General features: G+C 41.7%; 1 protein-coding gene across 5 annotated transcripts in view; it reads right to left on the bottom strand.

Moving 5' to 3' along the window:
* Positions 1–24,487, bottom strand: part of ITCH (itchy E3 ubiquitin protein ligase) — a 61,381-nt gene that overhangs the window by 12,591 nt on the left and 24,303 nt on the right. For all 5 annotated transcript variants that reach the window (XM_048498595.1, XM_048498598.1, XM_048498597.1 and 2 more), the window contains 12 exons: positions 21,025–21,194; positions 18,765–18,999; positions 16,632–16,727; positions 15,760–15,934; positions 14,573–14,633; positions 9,179–9,263; positions 6,709–6,837; positions 5,194–5,266; positions 3,636–3,707; positions 2,966–3,054; positions 2,131–2,290; positions 852–985 (listed from right to left, as the gene is read on the bottom strand). In XM_048498595.1, coding sequence (XP_048354552.1) covers positions 852–985; positions 2,131–2,290; positions 2,966–3,054; positions 3,636–3,707; positions 5,194–5,266; positions 6,709–6,837; positions 9,179–9,263; positions 14,573–14,633; positions 15,760–15,934; positions 16,632–16,727; positions 18,765–18,999; positions 21,025–21,194 — 1,479 coding nt within the window. The remainder of the gene's footprint in view (positions 1–851; positions 986–2,130; positions 2,291–2,965; positions 3,055–3,635; positions 3,708–5,193; positions 5,267–6,708; positions 6,838–9,178; positions 9,264–14,572; positions 14,634–15,759; positions 15,935–16,631; positions 16,728–18,764; positions 19,000–21,024; positions 21,195–24,487) is intronic.

The following is a 24,487-nucleotide window of genomic DNA, read 5'->3' as shown; positions in this document are numbered from 1 at the left end:
AGAATTTGTTTCCTATAGAAAAGAAATGTGATCCAGAATTTAAGATAACAACCGAATAGTGCAATGTATCATACGTAAAACACTGCATAAACCATTCATAATTTTCCTTCCATTCTTTCTGACAGTTAGATGAAGCAGTTCCTTCATCTGGTTTTACCTGTACTTGAAATTTTAATGTATCAGATTTCTCTGTGATGCAGTCTGATTGCAAACAGGACACACTTGTTCTTTAAGTGCCACTCTGTATGTAGGACAGTTTTACTACAGTTATCATACAAGAGTTGTGGAAGGTATTTTAATAAACTAAATGGCTAAATGGGGAGCTCTGTTCCCATGGGAGTTTGCTGGATCCAAATTCTTGCAGTATATTCAAAATAGAGCTGAAACTAGTATTCTCCTAAAAAATCTTCTGTGCCAGACTCTGGATGTTAAAGCCAAATCAGAGCTTAAGAAATTGTTGGTCAATGTATGGCAGATGAAAGAAGGAAAAAAACATACATAATGTTTGCCCAAGAAACAGGAAATTTAACTGTATTTTCTCAATATCAACACAACTATCTAATGATATTTAAAATACTTGATTACTGACATATGCCTGTATTTGATGTTAGGGGGTTGTATCGGATGTAGCACAAAATGAAGAAGATGCTTGCAGCACCTGAATGTTGAAACAAAGTTGCTTATAATAATGTGAATTCAAATTCAAACTGTGCAATTGGAAGTGTTGGTAAATATAAAATATTAGTTTCTGTTCCAATACACGTGTCACACCACAGTGCTTGTATTTCTTGAGAATACACACACAGATATGTTTCTGGATAGTTTCAAGGACAAAGAAGTCAGAAACTCACTTTACCCAGATGAGCGAGTTGTAAAACTCTGGATCTATGGATTCTAAATCTTTCAGTCCCACTGGCTTGTTGAGGATACGTTTGTAGAATGGTAGAGAAAAACCTGTGTCTATAAATTTCCCATGGAACAATGCCTGCAAAAGACAGAAACTGGTATCACATTTTATATTGCAATCTCACTATATATAAATCCTTATCCATTCAATTCTGCATCCAGAAAACACCAAGCAATGGGACAACACCCATACTAAAGCATTTAAAAAATCTCCCAAAAGCCACTTTTTGGCAATTGAGTTGCATCTAAAGCTTCTGGTGGTAAGGAGTTGAGAAAGCAGCAATACAGGAAAGCATGGTGGAATAATTCCACTCTCCGCACATGTTGGACTGGTTAGAAATTTCAGTTAAGACTGTAATCCCTGGCTGGCTATAATTTGAACTCACGTCTGCCCAATATCCTCCATGCTGGCTTCATCAAATAATGGTATATTTAAAAACTTCTGCTTCCGCAAAGGTATTTGATAAACAGTAAGGATTTTATTTGGTTGAGGACTTTTATACCCTTTCAGTTCAAGACTGAAGCTGGTGCACAGCAATTTCCGATTTAAACCAATCAGTAAGTGTTTGGTGGAACTTACTATGCAAAAGTGTGCATACACCCATACAATGCACTCAATCACACCTTTGCATAGCAAGTTCCACCCAAACACTTGCTGATTGGTTCCCCACCCTGGGACATGAACAATATATACCCCACTAAACATTCCCTTCTCACTAGACACAGTGTGTAACAGACTTCCTCTGTGATACACCTCTGAAGATGCCAGCCACAGATGCAGGCGAAAAGTTAGGAACAAGATCTACCAGACCATGGCCACACAGTCCGGAAAACCCACCACAACCAGTTGAATCCGGCCGTGAAAGCCTTCAACCACACTCTTCAGTTTGCAAGACCTGAACAAGGCTGTTAATGGTAGGACAGTTTGGAGGACTCTAATTCATAAGAGTTGCCTTAAGTTAAAAGTAACCTGATGACACTTAACACACATAATGGTTTCAATGAAAGGAGAGAGAGAGAGAGAGAGAGAGAGAGAGAGAGTTCATGCTGAAATGGATTTACAACCTACAATGGGCCAGATGAATTTGAAGAGTTTCTGCCTTAGGTTTAGAAATCACAGAGTGATTTGGGCCACTTTGCAGTTCCTCAAACTCCTCAACTAGATCTCTCAACTTGTGCCTAGTACCATTCCCCTCACAAAACCCCAACCAGCTCTGAACTCACCATGGCAATAAATCTGCCAATAAAGCGGAAGTATTTCAAGTGGTCTGGATTGATATAAGAAGCAGGATTTATCTGTAGGCAGTAGTTATCCTTCCCTGCATATTCAAACAGGCAATACATTGGATTCAGCACTTCATGCGACAACAGAAAGAACCATTCCCTGTAACCACACAAAGAACTCACGGTCAACTCCACAAAACACAAACAAGTTTAGACACTGTTTAAAGAGCACAACACAACTGGTTTTAATAGAAGTTTTCCAATCTCTGATCAATTAGATTACTCTGGATTCACTCGTAGATAATTGCTTATTTGTGTATCACGTGTTGAAGCACTAATACATATGAACGTTTATAACCTTCTTTTCCTTGATAAGACTAGTTCTTTTATCCCATGTATACCTCACAATTGTGTCTGTTCCACCACTGAGCAAAACTCCTAAATTTAGATTATATGGGTTGGCTCCTGCACAAGACTTCACAAACAGTTGTGAACACAGCAGACATTACTTTGCCTTCCCCAAGAAAGCTGGCTGTTTGCCCTGAACCTCCTGAGCAGTAGGAGGACCTCACAAGCAAAATGTACCATAACAAGAGGCAGCCCCCTTATCTGCGCAACACCAATATGATAGTTGTGCAGTTTACAGGGAGCCTTGGTAGCCACATTGGCTACCAGCTAGATTTGAACTCAGTTGCACCCCAACAAGATTTTCAGGGTCTCTGACAAAGGGAGCTTTGACTCTTGAAAGCTTATACCCCAGAAGCTTGTTGATTGAGGTGCTACTGGACTGAGACATTTTTGAGCGTGTATGTTTTATGAAATAAGACATCCTTACCGTGCAACACCACCATAATCTAATCCTTCTTCTCCGGGGAAAATGACCCACAAGCGTCTTCGTAAATCCTGAGGGCTGAGACTCATTATCTTAGTGAAGGGGTGGAAAAGTTAAGTAATTAATATTTTCACAACTATCAGACTGAAAGGTATTCAGTTATTGTGATACCCTGCAGTTCCTAACATTTCCAACTATACATGCTTATATGAAAATGGATGGTTACAAGTTGTAATTTTACTGTTTTATTCATTCAATCTGGAACATAATTTTAAATGTAACTGAGAATTTTAAATTGTGTTATAATTTGATCTCTAAGACGCCCTTCCCCTTGGCAGGCGCAAGGCAGCTTACAATAATAAATTAACAGATTTAAATATGTGACCATATATTATAAAAGGCATCATAAAATCAATTCCTCACTAAGGGGAATGAAGATGTGAAAGAAAGGAGAAAAATAAAGAAGGGGAAGGAAAAGGCGAAGGGGGAAAGAGAAGTTGCTCCAAGCCATTAGTTCTTTGAACAACTTGACTGAGACATTTATAGAAACAGACTGGAAGTGGAAGCAAGAAACTAGCAATCAAGTACATTTTGCAGTGAACTGAAGATGAAGTTAACAGCAAATATCTTCCTTGAACAGTTTCACAGTAAGTATTCAAGAATAGATCATTACCTGTTGAAAGGAGTCTTCAAACAATGTCTTTCTGCTCACTGTGATTTTTATGTGCTGGGGCATAGCCAATTGCTGAAACACAAGAAACTGATTTAAACACACACACACACACACACACACACACACACATATATTATATTATATTCGACACACACCAAGATTTATGGGACAGCATACCACCAACAGGAGCCACAGTTATGATTTATTAAGCATAGATTTATGGTTGCACAGTCCCCTTTAGATGGCATCGCATATTCAAACACAAAGCATAGAATGGAATTCAACAAGTTCACCTCATCCTCCCTACTGTTAGACATGGAGAAGCAAGTCTCAGCGGACTTAACAGGGCTTGCCAGCTACAGCCAGCATTTGAAGCCCTCCCTGACAAGCCTGTAAGTCAGGATTCTGCTCTTCTGTACCAAAATTTGCCAATGGCACCACTGATCTTTAATGTTATTTACATGAATGCGTCTCAAAACCACTTCACATATATAGTGTCCTTTATATTGGTGATCCTACTCTGCATGTACGTGTTGCAGCAAATTTAAAGATTATTCACTTTTGTCTCTAAGTGTACCGAATGTACCTCCTGTGAGGGTCCCATGGACAATAAGTTTCCTCGTTTCCCCACCCCCCTCCACAAACAGACAAAAGGCAACTCGTCCTCTCATGTCAAAGGTTCACTGTGAAAATAAGAGCCAGATTTCACTATTCCATAATGTCTCAAGCTATAACTATTTTGAAACCTTACAAAAAGCTGCATGTGCTAGAAAGGAGCACTGGCGGAAGCCCCAGACCTTTGTGCGCTGATTTTTGACCCACCAGGGCAACTGGATTGCTACTGTGTGAAACAGCTTGCTGAACTAGGTGAACTACTGTCCTGATCCAAGAGAGCTTTCCTTACATCAGAGTTATATCTATAGCTGAACATAAAGAAATACCTTCTATACTGACAGATGAGTTTTACTCTTGCTCTATAACAGAAAAATAAATTGATAGAAAAAACACCTTGTCTGCAATTTGTCCCTAGTCAGATGGGGAGTAACAGTTTTGAGGGTGAAAAATGTGTGATGCAAGCAGAAGTCTAAGAGATTTGTCTTGGAAAACAAAGAGGTGTAGGCTGTGTTTTTCTTAGTTGTAGACTTCTGTTGAAAAGAAAGAAATAACCTTACTTGTCTAAATAGTCATCCAGCAAAGGGCTAATGTCTTTTTGTTCCAAGATTTGCGCATAAGATACACTTTGAAATTTAAAAAAATCTTTGGTAGCAAATGGATCTAAAATTTGATACTTCTGATCATTTGTAACCGAGGGAACAAGAGGAAGGAGGCTATATTAATGTCCTTGCCTTCACTGGTATATCTAGATGTGAGCTGCCACTGTTACAAAAATCTCTTCAACCCAGGAGCAGAGGGTCTTTGTTTCATCACCAGTCATGTATGTCATATTACATAACATGCATTTCTGATCATTCTTATCCTGAGATTACAATTAAAATGTTTATCTGGGTGCTATGAAGAAGCTGTATCTTCATGAACTTATTTCAAAAACAAAAGTTACCTGACACCAAAACCGGAAATACTGGACTTTTGCTTTGAAATCACGGACATAGGCTATCTGAGGTCCATTGTCTCTGAAAATAAAAAGCAAAATTACATCCCTGGAACTCAACTCTGCCACATACATAAGTTTCACCATACACACGAGTGCCTTGCTTAAGTCAACTAACTGGCAGTTATAAAACCAGAAAGCATCATTTTAAGAACACATCTTGCGAACAATGATTTTGGAGTTATAAACTACGACATTTAATCTGCTTCTGGAGAGATACTTAATTTTGAGAAGAATGTCAACAAAATTGTACTCTTCCCATACACTAAACACAGCTATTTCCCATTCTTCCTTGCAGTTAATAAATTATTCCCCTGGTAGTGGTTCCTATTTCTACTTTTTCCATCAAGTACAGGACCAACTGAAGTGAATTAATGTGGAAAAGGGGTATCTTTTAAACAGTGGCTTTGATCCAATAACGAGAGAATGGCAAAGAAGATATACTTGGTGCAGCAACATTTAGCATTTAACACAATTTTAAACTAAATAATGGAAATATGTATCAATGGCAAGAACAAAGAGGTTACATAATTGGTTTTTGACCTTGTGCATGCAGGCATTTGTAGGGGCACAATCACTTTCACTTGGCGTAAGCAGACGAGGGACAATTTCAGTGCTTAACTTTAGCATGCATGAAAAACCTCTGTGTGATCCAGCCCACAGGCATCCATCCTACCACTGTCCTCAGCAAAAAATGTGAAGACTTCCTCTAACTTAAGTGGAGGAAAAGTCACTTAAGTTGAAGACAAAGTTCTTAAGTGGGAGAAAAAACTCCAAATCTGGCTAAGGAGTGCTAGATTACATGGATAGGGCCCAAAAATGCATAAGCAAAATGCACAGTCCAAAATCTCCTCCTAGAGCTATAATCATTACTGTACTCCTCTTTGTTCCCAAGTGCCCTCTGTCTAACAAGGGCTGCTTTTTGGGGGGCCTGGGGAATAGCAGAAAACAGGAACAATCAATTCCGCAAGCCACATTATGCTTACAGTTCTTCAGATTGAATTGATTATCCTATTTTGATTTACAGATGCAGACTAGGAGATATAACACAATGCACAGAAGGGAGACAGCCCCCAAGGAAGCAAGGTTAAACTCATTTTGAAAAACAGCACTCCCAAGAAAATGAACACTTTGCTTTCTTCACTTTTTAGACTAAGCAATGCTACAGATTATGAACAAATAACTCAGTGCCAATTCATAACATGGTTGAGCTGGTAGCTACCTAAGCATCCATTAATGTTCTCTTGGGTTCGTTTATTCTTCAATATTTAAAAACAAATTAATGCAATTGTCTCAAAGATGCCTTGTCAAACAGATGTCTAAACTGCCATTGTAAAAGGATGGCCTTTAACAGGTATGAAACATTGCCACTGAGAATAACACAACTAAAATATCTACTGTAAATCATGCTACAATCCCAGAGTGAATACAACAGCCCCCAACAGTAGCTTGAAAAAAGCTTACAGAGCAGACTTTCCAGTACGAGGATCTATATATGTTGTTGTTCTCCTATTGTGATCAACAAAATATGGAATTCCATCCACAGTGAATCTCATCTCCCAGCCCTCTGGTAAAGGTTTGTCATTCAACTGACTGCAGAAACAGAAATGCTTAAGATATGAATCCACATTTACACATATTGTTGGCAAATAGTACAAGCCACTTGATGCTGTTTTTATTCAGACTGTTCTAGCAGAGTACCAGTTCTGATTAAAAGATCAGTTATTCCAAGAGTCAAGGAAGATATAACCAACACAAACTAGAAAACTGTTTGCCAGTTCATGATTTTTCCCTCCTTCCCCACTTCCAACGTGTTAACATACTTGTTTAATCACTTGTGATCAGAACAGAGAAGGAAAATTACATCAGACAGCCTGGCCAAAATAACATGGTTATTCAGTAGGCTCAATTATGATCATCTACCAGCTGTGCTCAATACTGCAGTCTTTGATGTCCACAGATACAAGGTGGGTTTGTTTTTGTTTTTTGTAAATGAAAAGTGAATGGTTCCCAGATCACAGGAACCACCCCCCCCCCCCCTTACTGGAATTATTTCCTCATGATCTTGGAGACATGGATTTGGGGGAGAACATAGTTAGCAGGTACAAAATTCCATGTTCACTAGCTCATGGATAAAAGGTTACAGTTGTGAGAAACTATAGAATTCTGCAGCCAAGAAACCAATTTTCATTCTCCATCACTCGTGCATATTTGGCAAAAAATAGGGAACTTTGGGGGAATTCACAGATCACTGTCATAGTGATCCTGGAATTGCTTAACAAAAAAAATCTGTGACCAGGGTCTGCAATGCAGAAAGCAATGATGAGTTGAGTGATAAAATTCCTGGAATCTAAGGCCGCTTCCGCACGGCCCATTTATGACGGCCTGGGGGCGCCAAAAAAGGCGCCCCCAGGCCACCGTTCGCACAGGCGCCCGTTGCAGCAGCGGCGACCTGACTCTTCTTCCCTCCCCCCAGGGTGGCATCAAGCCGCCCTAAACAACAACCCTTTAAAGGGTTGTTGTTGGGGAGGGAGCGTCTTCCCGGCGGCGCGGTGCGAACCGCGCCGAAGCAAGACGCTCGCCTCTCAGCCCACTCAAGGTGTCCTCCTGCAAATTAAGCCTGCGATTGCAGCCCACTACCACACTGTCCTCCGACCTCCAGGGGTCGGAGGGCAGCGTCGAGGCGAATACTGAACACCGGCGGCAGGCTATAATGGTCAGGCGAGGGGACATCAGAGGGGGGCTCGGGAGGGCTTGAACGCCTGCCGCGACCCGGACCTCTGCCAGCTCGCCTGCTCTGCGCTTTGCGTGCGAGCGAACTCCACTTTCACGCCCGGCAGAACTCCTGCCCGGCGTGGGGAAGGCTTCTAACGTGCAGAAGCGGCCCTGAAGTGCTCCCCATGATTCCAGTGCCAGGCTGTATTTAGCCAAAGCATCTCAGTTTATTTTACTCCTAGTAAAGTTCTGCACTGCAACCACTGGGGAGCAGGGAAGGCAGATCACAGTAAACAGCAGTAGATCTATCTGCTGGTCTTGCCTTTATGCAAAGCTTACTACAAAAATGGAAGCACCTGCATATCCTGCTAAACCCATCAACCAAGTCAGAACTGGAGCAAGACAACACCAGCCAGCGCAGCTCATGGCTGCTCCAGTCACGGCTAGGCTGCAGTCTTCTAACAAGGTTATTGTTTCCAGCAGCCTGTTTCCCCTCTTCCTTTCCTTTCATCCAGGTCCATAGTTTCGTATCTTGTAAATGGGGTACTAGCCCTGGGTGTTGTAGAAAATAAGACAACCCTTCCTCTTTTAATTTGTCTTCCTCTTTTTCACACTTGCCTCCTCCATCATTTTGCTCTCTTTCTTTCATAATTGGTCTTCATTGTAACAAGTGGTACAAATCTCCCTTCTAATTCCTCTTCCCATTTTTAAGTCTTGGTCTCAACTACTTCTCATCCCTGTCTAGCAACAAAGCACTTAACAAGCAAACCTTTGTTAATATTATGAGCAGAAGTGGGGAGCTAATATTTCCCCATCATCTGTGAATGCAGTAAAAGGCTGTTTCCTGTCCCCCACCCCCTGTACAAGCCCAGCAATGGAATGTTAATCTACCTTAGTGGTTACACATGTGGAAGAGAAGTCTACCCCTCCCCCAAGATTTAGGTTTAATTACACTTTAAACACTGTTCATGCAGTGGGTTTTTATTATTGTGGGACATTTAATATCCATTCTTAAATGTTACTTTGCTAAGTGGGAAGTGACTTGATGGCACTTAAAACACACACGCTCTACTTGTAAAAGCAGCCATCTCTTGTTTGTCTCTACTACTTATAGTTCGAACACGCCAATCCTATTTTAGTCCTCAATGTTAACTGAGTTTTCCTTTTGTGTTTGTAAAATATTAAAGATTTAAAACATTAAAAGAAAAAACAATCTTACCCTTGATTTCTAGGATCTTCCCACTGTGTGATGCGGGTATTATGATTTACAAAATATACTCTGCCATTGCAGTCTGTTCTCTTTTCTGACAGAAAATAAAGTAATGTTAATACTCTTTGTTCTTACACTCAACTGAAAAAGTCAGTTCAATCACACAAGTTGGACTCTTTAGTACAAGTCAATCAGGAACAATCTGCATGTGGTATTTCCTCAATATTCAGACTCTGTAACTGCTGTTTATCGAGTGGTCTTCTGTGCAGGTACACATGGGACTATGCATGTGCAGGTACACATGGAGAAGAGCATCAAACTTTTATTCAGGTATTAAGAACATAAGAACATAAGAACAAGCCAGCTGGATCAGACCAAAGTCCATCTAGTCCAGCTCTCTGCTACTTGCAGTGGCCCACCAAATGCCTTGGGGAGCTCACATGTAGGATGTGAAAGCAATGGCCTTCTGCGGCTGTTGCTCCCGATCACCTGGTCTGTTAAGGCATTTGCAATCTCAGATCAAGGAGGATCAAGATTGGTAGCCATAAATCGACTCCTCCTTCATAAATCTGTCCAAGCCCCTTTTAAAGCTATCCAGGTTAGTGGCCATCACCACCTCCTGTGGCAGCATATTCCAAACACCAACCACACGTTGCGTGAAGAAGTGTTTCCTTTTATTAGTTCTAATTCTTCCCCCCAGCATTTTCAATGGATGCCCCCTGGTTCTAGTATTGTGAGAAAGAGAGAAAAAGTTCTCTCTGTCAACATTTTCTACCCCATGCATAATTTTGTAGACTTCAATCATATCCCCCCTCAGCCGCCTCCTCTCCAAACTAAAGAGTCCCAAACGCTGCAGCCTCTCCTCAAAGGGAAGGTGCTCCAGTCCAGTCTCCTCAATATCCTTTTTGAGATGCGGCGACCAGAACTGGACACAGTACTCCAAGTGCGGTCGCACCACTGCTTTATATAAGGGCATGACAATCTTTGCAGTTTTATTCTCAATTCCTTTTCTAATGATCCCCAGCATAGAGTTTGCCTTTTTTACAGCTGCCATGCATTGAGTTGACATTCCCATGGAACTATCAACTAAGACGCCTAAATCCCTTTCCTGGTCTGTGACTGATAGCACTGACCCCTGTAGCGTGTATGTGAAGTTTGGATTTTTTGCCCCTATGTGCATCACTTTACATTTTGCTACATTGAACTGTGCATTTGCCATTTCTGGAGCCCACTCACCCTAATTTATCAAGGTCCGCTTGGAGCTCTTCATAATCCTTTTGTGGTTCTCACCACCCTACATAATTTGGTATCATCTGCAAACTTGGCCACCACTCTTCTTACCCACCCCTACTTCCAGGTCATTTTATGAATAGGTTAAAGAGCACTGGTCCCAAAACGGATCCTTGGGGACACCACTCCCGACATCTCTCCATTGTGAGAACTTCCCATTTACACCCACTCTTTGCTTCCTGTTTCTCAACCAGTTTTTAATCCATAGGAGGACTTCCCCTCTTATTCCTTCATTGCTGAGTTTTCTCAGTAGTCTCTGGTGAGGAACTTTGTCAAAAGCCTTTTGGAAATCCAAGTAGACAATGTCCACTGGTTCCCCCTTATCCACATGCCTGTTTACACCCTCAAATAACTCTAGTAAGTTTGTAAGACAGGACTTGCCTCTGCAAAACCCATGCTGACTCTTTCTCAGCAGGTCTTGCTTTTCTACATGTTTTATAATTTTATCTTTAATGATAGATGCTACTAATTTACCAGGAACAGATGTCAAACTGACTGGCCTGTAATTTCCTGGGTCTCCCCTAGATCCTTTCTTAAAGATTGGTGTGACATTGGCCATCTTCCAGTCTTCAGGGATGGAGGCAGACTTCAGGGATAAGTTGCATATTAAAGTGAGAAGATCAGCAATTTCATGCTTGAGCTCTTTAAGAACTCTTGGGTGAATGCAATCTGGGCCAGGGGATTTGGTAGCATTTAGTTTATCAGTGGCTGCCAGAACTCCTTCCTTGTCTACCACTATCTTAGCTAGTTCCTCAGATTAAGCCTCCTAAGAAGCTTGGTTAGGTGCACGAATTTTCCTCACCTCCTCTAGGGTGAAGACAGATGCAAAGAATTCATTTAGCTTCTCTGCAATCTCCCTGCCATCTTTTAGCACACCCTTTGTTCCTTTGTCATCCTAACGGGCCTACCGCTTCCCTTTGCTGGCTTCCTGCTTTTTTGATGTACTTGAAGAACTGTTTGTTGCTGGTCTTGATGTTCGCAGCCATGCGTTCCTCATAATCCTTTTTTGCCTCCCCTTACAGCTAACTTGCTTCTCTTTTGCCACCATTTGTGTTCCTCTCATATTCTTCATCAGTCAAACTGGACTTCCATTTTCTAAAAGACATTTTTTTCTTTTTTCTGATAATTTCCTCAACCTCTCTTGTTAACCATGGTGGCTTTCTTTGGACTGGGTGCTGCCTTTTCTAACCTGTGGAACACATTCCAGCTGAGCTTTTATTACTGTGTTTTTAAATAACCTCCAAGCATCCTGGACAGTTTTGACTCTCTTGATTTTCCCTTTCAGCTTCCTCTCAAGACTATCCCCTCATCTTTTGAGAAATTTCCCTTTCTGAAGGCTAATGTAACTACATTAGTAGTTGCCACTTGTTAAGCATGCTGAGATACTGAATCTGACAGCATTGTGGTCGCTGTTCCCTATCGGCTCAACAACACTGACTTCCTGCACCAGGTCCTGGGTCCCACATAGAATTAGATCTAGGATCACCTCTCCCCTGGTTGGTTCCACAACCATCTGCTCTAAGCCACAGTCATTTAGCATATCCAGGAATATCCTTACTATGACCTGAACATGCATTTTTCCAGTTTATATGGGGATAGTTAAAATCACCCATTACCACTACATTTTTGTTTTTGTTGGCTCTCTAATTTCTCTTTTTTTTTCCATCCTCAGAATCCTCTTGTGCACTTTGGTCTGGGGGACGATAATATATTCCTAATATTAAACTGTCCTTCACACCTGGTATTGATATCCACAGTGATTCTGTAGGGGAACCAGCTCCCCTTGCATTGTATATTTTATGTGATACTATGCTCTCTGTGATGTAAAGGAGCAACTCCACCCCCAATGCGCCCCTGTCCTATCCTTCCTATATGAGCCTTGTAGCCTGGTATAACAGCATCCCACTGGTTCTCCTCATTCCACCATGTCTCTGTAATGCCCACTATATTAAAGTCCTCCTTCAAAACTCTGTACTCCAGCTCCCCCATTTTAGGTCGAATGCTTCTACTATTAGCATAGAGACACCTGTATACCCTGTCTCTGTCCTTAACCTGGGATTTATGTGCTTTACCCTCAAGTCTTTTTTGTAGACACTATCCCTTTGTCACATGCACATTGCTATGTTCCTCGCTTGTATGTGGTTGATTTAGAAAACCTCCCTCTCTGTCTGCATCCCCATAGATACTGTATTCAACCTAAGTCACCTCAGCTCCTGTCGGCTTTCTCCCAGGGATCAGTTTAAAAGCTGTTCTGCCACCTTTTTTAATGTTGGCGCCAGCAGCCTGGTTCCCTCTTTGGTTAAGATGAAGCCCGTCCCCGTTTGTACAGGCCTACCTTGTCACAAAAGGTTCCCAAGTTCCTGACAAATCTGAAACCCTCTGCCTTACACCACCTTCTCATCCACGCATTGAGACCCTGTATCTCCGGCTTGCCTAGCTCACCCTGCGCGTGGAACGGGTAGCATTTCTGAGAATGCCACCTTGGAGGTCCTGGACTTCAACCTGTTTCCTAGCAGCCTAAATTTAGCTTCCAGAACCTCCCGGCTACATTTCCCAATGTCGTTGGTGCCAGTGTGGACCACCACTGCTGACTCCACCCCAGCACTGTCTAAAAGCCTATCTAGACAAAGCGTGACATCCGCAACCTTCGCACCAGGCAGGCAAGTCACCATGCGGCCATCACGCCTCTCACAAACCCAACTCTCTACATTTCTAATGATTGAATCACCCACTACGAGGAGCCCCCCACCTCCCCGAGGGGTATCCTCAGTGCGAGAGGATAGCTGATCACCAGTTAAGGAAGGGATCCCATCTAAGGGAGCATCTTCCCCCACCTCAGACTGGCACCCTCCGTCCCCAAGACCTTCATTCTCCATGACATCTGAAGAGATGTCACCTTGGGAGTGGGACCCGGCTGTTAGGTCCCTGAAAGCCTCGTCTGTCACCCTCTCTGCCTCTTTCAGCTTCTCCAGGTCTGCCACCTTGGCTTCAAGAGAACGCACACGTTCCTTGAGTGCCAGGAGCTCATTGCAGCAAAAATTGCAGTATTCCTATAGCAACAGAGTGCTCCCTTCCCCTCAGAGCCGTAGGCAGGAACCATTCCCACCAAAAGGGTCACAAGATCGGAGTGGAAGGAAGCAGTCCCCTCTGTCCTCCAACTGTCACTGTGGACATCTTCACTTGAGAGGTAAATGAACCCCTAGAGGTGTCAACGTACTAAAGAAACAGTCCACAGCAAGGAAAAAGGGAGGGATGTGAGCCTGCACAGCACCACTCAGAATTTATCTCCACACCAAAACCTGAGGTATTGCCTGCATGCATGGAGATGTGGGAATGCGCATCCTGTAAGTGGATGACTGCAAACCAGGCAACTGGTGTGCCTAACAGCAAGATGTCCATTAAGTGCCAACACCCAAAATTTATGCACTCTCAGGTGTTTGTTGAGAGGGTGAAGATCAAATATGGGGTGTTTATCTCACAACTTGTTGTCAATCAAAAAATATCTTGAATGAAGCCCAATTGTAGCTTGGCTGGAAGACACCTCCGTAAATGCACCCTTCAGCTCCAGAGTTAACCTCCTGCAACAGCTTGCCGGGGGTGGGGGTGGGAGGTGGCCAAGTAGCTAGGCAAACAGTTTTAATTGAGTATTTATTAACATATTCATGCCCTGTGTTTCCCTTCAGACTCAAGTTGAGACTATACTGATATGGACCCCATATGTACCTCACAAGAGTAATTACTGCGATATGTTGATGATAGCTTTTCAACTCAATAAAACACAAGTTTGTTTCAGAAGATAAAAATCTTCTTATCTCATACTAGCCTAATAAATATTAAATTAAAATTTATTTAAATATGTACACCCAGTCTTTCTTCTTAGCTCATGGAAAAAACAGAATACAAGGTATTTATCTCTAGGTCACACAGAAACATTAATTACTTAGATATTTCATAACATTTTAAGAAATGATGTTTCCTACTATATATACTTATGGTTGGAACTTGACCAGCAAATTAGAAAAATGAACCCAGATCACCATTCTTTTTTTAAAAAGGGACATTTGTTTTAATTAAGTGATCTAGAGGACAAGCACTTGTAAAGAAAGCCCTTACCCCATCCGTGCGGCAAGGGACCAAGAGGATCGAATTCTTTGCTCTGTGTGAAGTCTTGATTCTACAATCACAAGATGATCGGCTATAACAACTACTGACAGAAAAATCTAAGATATCAAATCAACATGAGAAATCTTAAGAGAAGCCCATTTCCTCTGCTTATTTATTTAGACCAGGGGTAGGGAACCTGCGGCTCTCCAGATGTTCAGGAACTACAATTCCCATCAGCCTCTGTCAGCATGGCCAATTGGCCATGCTGGTAGGGGCTGATGGGAATTGTAGTTCCTGAACATCTGGAGAGCCGCAGGTTCCCTACCCCTGATTTAGACTGTAGGAATGTCATCACTTCTTCAAATATAAGCACTACTCAAAGAGCAACAGAACCATAAAGCCAGAACAGAAGGAAAGATCCAGCACCAAATCTCTAGTGTAAAAAGCCCCTCCCTTTGATTCAAGGGATTCTTCCGCCCAAATTAGCTGCACTGGAAGACAAATCAGGGTTTCCAAGTTTTAGGAACAATGACAGTGATAAGTTTTTTTCTAGTAAGTTGGGAAAGTAGGTTGGCTCTGATCGAGTTGATGAGACATGTCCCTTATGGGTGAGGCCCTACTCACAGGCATTACAGTTTAGGAGGCAAACATTGTTAGGTGTTTAATTGAAATCTACTGCTAGAAAGCACTAATTGATTGTTTAACTTGCTCCAGAGCTAATGTTGAGTCCTGAGAATACAGTTTCCAGGCCAGAACTTAACAAATAATATTAAGCCTGGATTTTGAAAAACCATTTTCAAAATACATGTGCCTTGGTGCTTCTCTAAATTTTGCTTGTTTTCATCCTTACATCACCAGTAATATTTATTTGAACCAGACAGTAAGGCGCTATGTATTTCTAGGTTAAAATATCAAATATTTTGGCAGACACAGCGTAACATACAAGTACAGATGATTAACATTTTTACTTTATAAAGACATTTCAATTAAAACTTCCCAAGTGTGACAAAGAATCAAAACTGCTGCATTTACATAATACTCCACCTATTTTTGGTTCAAGGATTATAGCAAGTTACTGCTTATACTTTTAGGTCAAAGGCAAAGACAGCATCACTGAACTGAAATAGAATATCACCCCCTCCCCAATACACACACACTGCAAGTGGATATAATTTCAACTCAATCCGTGTTCTCACCCCATATATGAATCTCTGATTAAACTGCTGCATAGCTCCTTGAAGTTGGCTGCGCTGAAGCTGCCATTGTTCATAATTCCGGACAGATTCCAAAGTTGGCCGCTGCCATGTTGTCGTTCTGGTAAAGTGATCCACATAATAAATCCGTCCCATGTTGTCAACTCTGCGTTCCCAGCTAATGAAAAGAGACGAGATATTCAAATGCATGCCCTGGCCTCATAATATCATACCAATATGCCACAACAGGCATGGAATAGGAGATCTTGTTCTATGCAAGAAAAAGAGTGTGGGACAGCACAATAACTCTGCAGCATTAAGAACATAAGAAAGAGCCAGAGTCCATCTAGTCCAGCACTCTGCTACTCGCAGTGGCCCACCAGGTGCCTTTGGGAACTCACATGCAGTAAGTGAAAGCAATGGCCTTCTGCTGCTGCTGTTCCCGAGCACCTGGTCTGCTAAGGCATTTGTAACCCAGATCAAGAAGGATCAAGATTGGTAGCCAGAGATCGACTTCTCCATAAATCTGTCCAAGCCCCTTTTAAAGCTATCCAGGTTAGTGGCCATCACCACCTCCTATGGCAGCATATTCCAAACTTATTCCAAATATTCCAAAGCATTGTTAAAAAGAGTGAGGAAAAAGCAATTCGCTTTTAAGGACCATCTCTAGATCAACCTGTTACACAATTTCCAAAGTTTTCATAATTAGATTAAATTTAAAATTAAAATTAAAATAAAGTTCATCGTACAAAAAAAGCCAAATTCAGAAGTCATGCTCCCCAAACAGTAGAATAAGCCACGTAAATTAAGACAGTTTAGATTACTGCCCAAGTACACTGGCAAGGTAAAGTTTCCCAGCTCACTGAGTGACTTACCCTGGAGGAAGCGGCTCTGGCCTGTCCCACGTAGTTCTTTTTTCAACATGATCAACATAATACACTCGACCATGCTGGTCCACTCTTTGCTCCCAACTAGAAATATACAAAGATGTAGCATTGTTCAAATCTCTTCAACTCAGCATCCTTGCCTATCACACCGACTTGCAATTGGTTCCTTGCAATGGATACATTGCATCTAATACTGAGACATCACTATCTAGCCTTAAACAGAAAGGTACTGCCTAATGCATATCTAGACATTGCACAAGTCAGAGGACTGATCATCATCATTTCTAACATTAATACTGGAGAAGCCACAAGATAAATTCCACAAATGTAAAGTCTATGCTTGCTTAATAACACTGCTTTCTGGAATGGTTACTTCTCTATCACAGTTTACTTTCTGCCCTTCCCTCAAACAGCTCACAGTGGCATTCATGGGAGATCAGTTTCCTTTTACCTCACAACCTATCCTGCAGTGTTAGATGGAAAGATAACGCCTGGTTCATGATCATTCTGCAAATTCTATGGCTGAATGAGGATCTGAAGGCAATATCCGGGGTCTAGGGCTATGCATTCCAGTAAAGGGTACCAAATGCTGGATGGTTCCAAAAATGATGAAACATTGTAGTACATGACTTTCTCTAATCCTTGAAAACAATTCTTATGTCATTCAGCAAGAGTATTTTTTTAACAACTAGGGGCACAAGTTACTTTTTGGATATGCTCTCCAGCTTTGCAAATTTCAAGTACAGAACTTTTTAATCCATGCAAACTGGAATTCTGCCTACTCCCGCACTACACCATATCAGGTTGAGACTTTCAGAATTGATACTCCGTTCCGCACACACTAGGGAGTAGCAGCCATGCTGAGTCACTAGAACATTCATTCTACAGTTTAGAAGCAGGTTATCTTCCTGCCTGCACCTATTTAGACTGCAACACCCATTTCCCTCCCTGTGCACTCTCAACCTGTACTGGACCACTCCATCCAACAGTATCTGGTTATCAGGAACCATACCAGCTGCATTATTTTGACATTTCTGTTGCTACAGAAGTCAGTTCAGAAGCTGTGAATTCAACATAGAAAAGTTTTGGGTGGTGGTAGTCAATCAAGGCAAAGTATGCAAAACAGTTATTACACTGCTTACAAGACTCTATAGAAACATCTTATTCACACTGATTACATACTACTGCTGTAATGTGAGCTACTCCACCATAATGTGAACAAATGTACCTATTTTTATACATCAAATGTTGTACTTGATGGCCATAGGATAGGTAGCCAGAAAAATAGAATGTCTTATCCACCTAATTGCCTTAGGAGAACAAAAACAACAATATGAGGAGGAGGAGGAGGAGGAGGAGAATCTGGAATTATACCCCACCTTTATATCCTGTAGGAAGTCTCAAGGTGGCTTACAAACTCCTTTCCCTTCTTCTCCCCACAACAGACAACCTTGTGAGATAAGTGGGGCTGAGAATTCAAAAGAACTGTGACTAGCCCAAGGTCACCCAGCTGGCTTCACGGGGAACAGTGGGAAAAACAAATCCAGTTCACCAGAGAAGAGTCCGCCACTCATGTGGAGGAGTGGGGAATCCACCTGCAGAATCTTAACCACTACAGCACGCTGGATCTCAAATTGTTTGTTACTGTAATCAACTCACTGAGAAACACTGTAGAAGATTTTACTTTAGGTAAAAAAGTCTGATTAGAATGAAGCATTAAGGGACTTGGGAATGTTCAGTCTGGAGGAGAGAAGGTTGAAGGGGGACACGATTGCTCCCTGCAAGTAAATGGAAGGCTGTCACTCAGAGGGGGGCAGAGAGCTGTTCCTGTTGGCAGCAGAAGACAGGACTTGCAATAATGGGTTTAAATTAGAGGCAGAAAGGTACCCTCTGGATATTAGGAAAAAGATTTACAGTGAGAGTAGTTCAACAATAGAACTGGCTTCCTTGGGAGGTGGTGAGATCCTCCACTCTGGTGGTTTCAACCACTGGTTGGACAAACACTTATCAGGGATGCTCTGGGTTGAAGCTGCATTGGGCAGGAGGTTTGGTCTGCAAGTCCTTCTAACTGTTGTTCTATGAAGCACACATTATAAGACATAAAGAACACTAAACTCTTACCCAGGTGGAAGAGGACCTTGAGGGACTGCATGATGTGACTGCGATGTAGGAGTTACTGGCTGAACTTGTCTGGATATTGGTGGTGTGGTCAAAGCAGCTGATGTGGGTACAGCTGCTCCTGATGCTGTCCCTTCAAAGTTTTGTTCCGCTCCAGCACTTGCAGTTGAAGTTGGCACCAATCCTGTACTGGCCCCTTCTGGTTCTGTGGATGAAGGTGATGGGCCATTGGTACATACTGCAATACAACACAAGTGGGTTATGTTTCATATTGCTCTAATTGCAGTGGTACAGAACATGAATAGAGAAGCTTTTGACTATCTAATTGGAACAAAATAAATAATGAAAGAGAGAGATTTTTAAGCAAAGCAATTATTCGCTGAGGAAAATATGCTGTCTGGATAATATATACACACATTTCAAAATCCACATTAAGCGTTAAATCAACAGTTAACACTACTACTTTACATTCAGAACATTTCAGATAAACACACTGTTCAGTGCTACAGCTTCCTTTCCAGCTTCCCCAATTATTAGAAAACATGGAAGCGATTTCTTTTACAGGAACTGCTTCCTTCTACTCTTGATCACAGAAGTACTGGAAATCTTTGAAGAGAGTATTCCATAAACTTAAACAGAGGTACACAGAAAACTACTTCATTTTCTGTGGTGAAAAACTTCCCCAATTCAAGCATGAGACAGTGAGTATTCACAGAGGCTGATTCTGCATGGGCCAAAAACAGAAGTGTGAAAACGGTGTGAAAATGGTGTAAAAGGATTTAAAACTGTGTAAAAGTTTTTGGCCCATGCGGAATCAGCCAGAGATACTTCTCAGATTTTCCTTTTACCAGAATTTTTTTACTGAATGGCAGAACGAAATATTAGGTTTCACCAATGCTAAAGCATACTCATTACGATTTAAGTTACAGCAGTATAGATAAACTAATATGTAAGAAACTAATTTCTTAAAGTAATCCTTGGAAATAGATATGGGGGTTTTTTTTAACATAAGTGGTGTACATTCCATTACATTTGACTCAGCTTTAAAACAACCATAAAGTGGGCAGGTAAAATAATAATCCTCACGTTGATTTAATTTTACAGGTACCAAAAAGAAATAAAAGGGTCATGCCTGTCATGAGCAGTTAAAAAGCAAGGCCAATGGTGCAAAATGAAGTAACAATACATTACTCAGGCCCATTACCCATGGAACACTTACCTCAAGGTTCTCTGTGCACTGGGCTTGCAGAGGGCTCTCCTCATGTTTCGCTGTTTACACACAAGCCCAGTGCCTACCCTTCAGCTGCTTGCAGAAGCCTCAAACAGGCTCTGATCCTTCCAGTTCTCTTAACTCCATGCAACAGCAGCTTTAAAGGCACAGATCTCATCACACAGGGGAGTCTCAACATTAAAGCTGATATTGTCCCACTGCCCTTCCCTCCACACACACACTCTATCTCTCTGGCTGTTGCTACCACAAAAGAAGATAAGAGAGAGGCTTGTCTGAAATAAAGTTTTAAGAGCCCTCCCAATCATCAGGAGGGTGGAAGCAGAGGAGGGGAGGTGGAGTGGAGCCCTGCTTGTACTGTGACTTGCAACAGCCTCTCTGTTGTTATTTTATATTGAGAGATTGCTCTCTGGATATGTGCACTTATGTGAAGCAGAGAAGAAGGAAGGAGCCTGCAGCATTGGGGGGGGGGGGGCACAGTGAATGGAGCAAGGGAATGGGAGGGCTGGTTGTGGGCACAGGGAACATGTCCGGGCAAAGCTGTGCTGACTGACAAATCTCCCTGCTCTGGCAGTGAAGCAAAATTAAATTTGTGCTAGAAGTGGTCTCGCTTGCCACAGGGAGAATGAAAAGCAAAAGCGGAGCTTGAAGAAATACATCCATACAAGAAAATCTTGCTGCAACGGACATTTCCCCCCCACCACCACCATGCAGCAAACACCTCATTCGTAATCCTCCTCAGTTAAAACTCCCAAATTTCCCTATGCATTTTTGCCAAGAGATTTCTTCAGGGGATTCATTAGACTTTTAGTGATTTTCCAAAAAGACCACAAGATCTGTGTAATCTTATACTTCTTTTGGAAAATCACTGCGAAACTAACAGATTCCCCTGAAGAAGACTCATGGTGAAATGCATAGGGAATTTTAACTGGGGAATAAACATATTTTTACTTTATTTTGCACCATCAGCTTTAACCTTATTTTCTGGGTAATATCTTTGTAAAAATAAGTCACACTTCGCATCGGTATACATACCAGCTGGAGCAGAGGGCCTTCGTGGAGTGGGTGGAGGTGGTCGAGAAGGTCTGGGAGGTCTAGAAGGCTTAAAACCTCCATTTGCAACCAAAGGACAATCACTGCTATTAGCTATCCTGCTTTCATTAGACCCGGGGATCTCAGCGTTTTCAGAATTATGTACGCTATTCCTAAAGAACAAACAAAAGCAAAAAGCATTTAAGAGACCCAAAGGTTGCAGCAGCTCAGAGTGCTTCTGTTGAGCTTCGGCTGGTATGCCAGTTGCACCCATTCCTGGCTCAGTCTGATCTAGCAACAGTGATCCATGCTTGGACTACTGCAATGTGCCCTACTTGGGACTACCCTTGAATAGTGTTAAGAAGCTGCAGCAGGTCAGGGCCAGCTACTGGGAGCATATGATCCTAATACTACAGCAATTACAGTGGCTACCAATCCACTCTTGAGACCAATTCAAGGTGTTGGTTTTGTCCTTTAAAAGCCCAACATGGCTTGGGACCACGGTATCAGAAGGACCATACATTCCTGCCTGTCCCATCAATCAAAGATGCTCGTCTGGTAGTGACTGACATTTAGCTATTTGAAATGTACTGGAATTCAAGACTTGCTTTGCTCCATCCTGAGAAGCAGGCTGTTCACAAGCTGCTCACAAGCAGACTACAAAAGAGCTACACACAATCAAGACAGTCTAAGTAAACATACAAGGTGTGTAAATCACTATGGTAGCCATACAATGTAGGTGCAAATAAAGCTGAGCCTTTGCTTCCTGCTAGAATATTTCTTAATTTGTACTAATGATATCACAACATGCAAAAAGTGTATCTATAATCTTCAGACAGCATCCTAGTCATCCTATATCCTTTACCGTGTCTCAGCCCATGGGCGAATACTTCCACACCTACTTGTACATATCTACCTTGCAGATTTCACTAAACAGGCTCTTACAAAAGCTTGGACACAATCCAAAAATTACTTAGGTGGGGAAGAATTATACAGAGATGCACACAGTGACTTAGCCGTTCATTACTGGAAACAATCAGGGGAGCAGTTTCTACAAACTTTGGGCAACATCGCAGTTTGTAAAAAAATCTTAAATTTTAAAGAAGGAATAAAGTCTGCAGGGGGATTTTAAAATGCAAATGTTTAAAGCAGTTCCCTTATGAGATCTCTTCAGCTGATTTGAATTGCCTGAGCAATAACAGACATCAGCTATGTGGTCTGCCATTGCCTAGTTAGTCCAAAATGACAATCATAGTTTCATTCTGAAAGAGGGAAGAAGTGACTTAGACAAGAAGGAACAATGTGGTGAGGACAAAACTTGAGTGGAGGCGGTGCCCAGAGGGAGGGAAGGAACACAGGAAGCAGCAGAGGAAAGAGAGGAAAGCAGAAGCGAAGGAAGAGAGCAGGAAAAGTGAAGCAGCTGAAGCAGTGGGGATAAGGAAAAGAGGGAATGCTGAGACTAGGAAGAGGACCAGTGGGATAAGGAAGAGATTCACTCCACCATGAGCCTTCTCATGCCTTTGACTTGCGCTATTCTACTGTACAGAACACAAACTCAACCAGCTATGCAGGATTAGGCCATGTCATCCTTCCCTCAAAACAAAAAAGCAAAAAATAAACAAAAACCCACTAATAAAAAGGAAAGAGTTACAGAATATATTCCTAAAATAAGCCTGCCGCAACTTTTTTCTCCAGGAATTGTTGCAACTTGCTCCCTTCCCAAGTAGTTTCCATGATTATTGCTTCAGTTCTGGGAACACCTCCTCATTAACCTGGTGGTAGCTTTTGTGTAATGCTTGGATGAATATCACCTACATTAGTAACCATGATTACAGAAACGTTTAAGGGTACCAATATATATTGCCTAATGCCTATACAAACCAGACTGCTGTACAATTATGCTATTCTGAAAATTCTGCAATATACTTCCACATGTTCTCACATATCTTTGTGCTACAATGAAAAAGGATACTATTACACTTATACTTTTTCTGCAAAGTTGAGATAAACTTGATTTGGAATTAGATGTTGCTAGTAATTTCTCCCCAAAATTTTCTCAAGACAATTCTGAAATCTGGGGACCTGCTCAGAAGTCCCCATACTCTGCACTATCATCCTTCCCTTTACACAATTAGCAGTTTCAATCAGAAGGCCTCAGGAGCCCTAAGACACATTACCTTGAGTAACTCAAGCACCTTGAAAAATTATACATCCAGGGGCTCCGTGTGTACTGCTATTTATTGGAAGCTTAACCAACATTCCAAGTTGCAAAATAACTTCAGGGGTAAGAAATACAATTTGTAATGTAACAATGAAATACAGACTGGAGAAACCACTATTCTAGGCCTGGTAAATGCAAAGTTCAGTGTTGTGGTGGAAAGCAAAGCAGCAGCGAACAACACACAAGCAGTTGTGTTGGAGCGTCTTTCAGCTAAATCTCTGTTGAGCTGTGCCCCTTTTATTATGCCGTTTCAACATTACATCACTTCGCAAGTCCATTAACAGAATTAATAAAGTACAAAATTAACCACTAACAAGGTTTAAAGTTCACCACTACTACAAATTAGGTACTTCAAGTGAGCCACAGCTGCTCTTTTAGTGAATTACAAATACAAAAGATGACAAGTAGAGATAGGAAATTTATGGTCACTGCCCCTTCCTGCTTTTAGGGTTTTTAGATCAGATTCCCCTTTGTTCAGGGCTGTCAACCTTAAAAGCAAAATGTATATATACGGCCAGGAGGTGGCTATCTGCAGCCGGCCTGCTACTGTAACCATATTAATCAATCTGCCCTGAAGACTGGTGTTAGTCACTTAGCCAGAGCCCTAATGAACTCATGAAGCTTATGTCCCACTTCAGTTCAGGACTGGTTAAAACAGTCCTATCTGGTCAAAAAAGAAAGACTGTAGAAGCAGGCTAGTATACAGTGTAGTAAACTAGAAGATGGGTTGGGCGGGATCTGAAAGAAGGCTGCACAAGCACTGATTTTAAAACAGATATTTTAGAGTTTGAATTTAGACTTTTAATTCAAGCTGCAATTCCTTGCAAGAAAACTGTAATTGCCTGTTTCTTTGTTGTATGGGAACAATCAAACTCCATGTCTGTGCCAATTAGGCTATTTGAGGAGTCATTTTTTTCTCAGTATATCTCCAATTGTATAAATGAGGAAAGAATTAGACATCTTTTTGTGCCTAGAATAGTACAGAAATAATACTCAGAGGATCAGATAATTAGAAGTCAGGATACTATAAGGATTTCACCTGGCACAGAAAACCAGAGCTGATGGGAAGCTGTCCATTAGACAACTGATATAAGTTCTGTTAGGCACACACCTATATTTATTACCGTATATACTCGTGTATGTCGACCCGTATATAAGTTGAAGCACCTAATTTTACCACAAAAAACTGGGAAAACTTATTGACTCGCGTATAAGTCGAGGGTGGGAAATGCAGAAGCCACTGGT

Source organism: Sphaerodactylus townsendi, linkage group LG05, assembly GCF_021028975.2.
Source record: "Sphaerodactylus townsendi isolate TG3544 linkage group LG05, MPM_Stown_v2.3, whole genome shotgun sequence".
NCBI lineage: Eukaryota > Metazoa > Chordata > Lepidosauria > Squamata > Sphaerodactylidae > Sphaerodactylus > Sphaerodactylus townsendi.
Note: the sequence above shows the minus strand (reverse complement) of the source record. Positions and strands in the feature narration are given on the sequence as shown.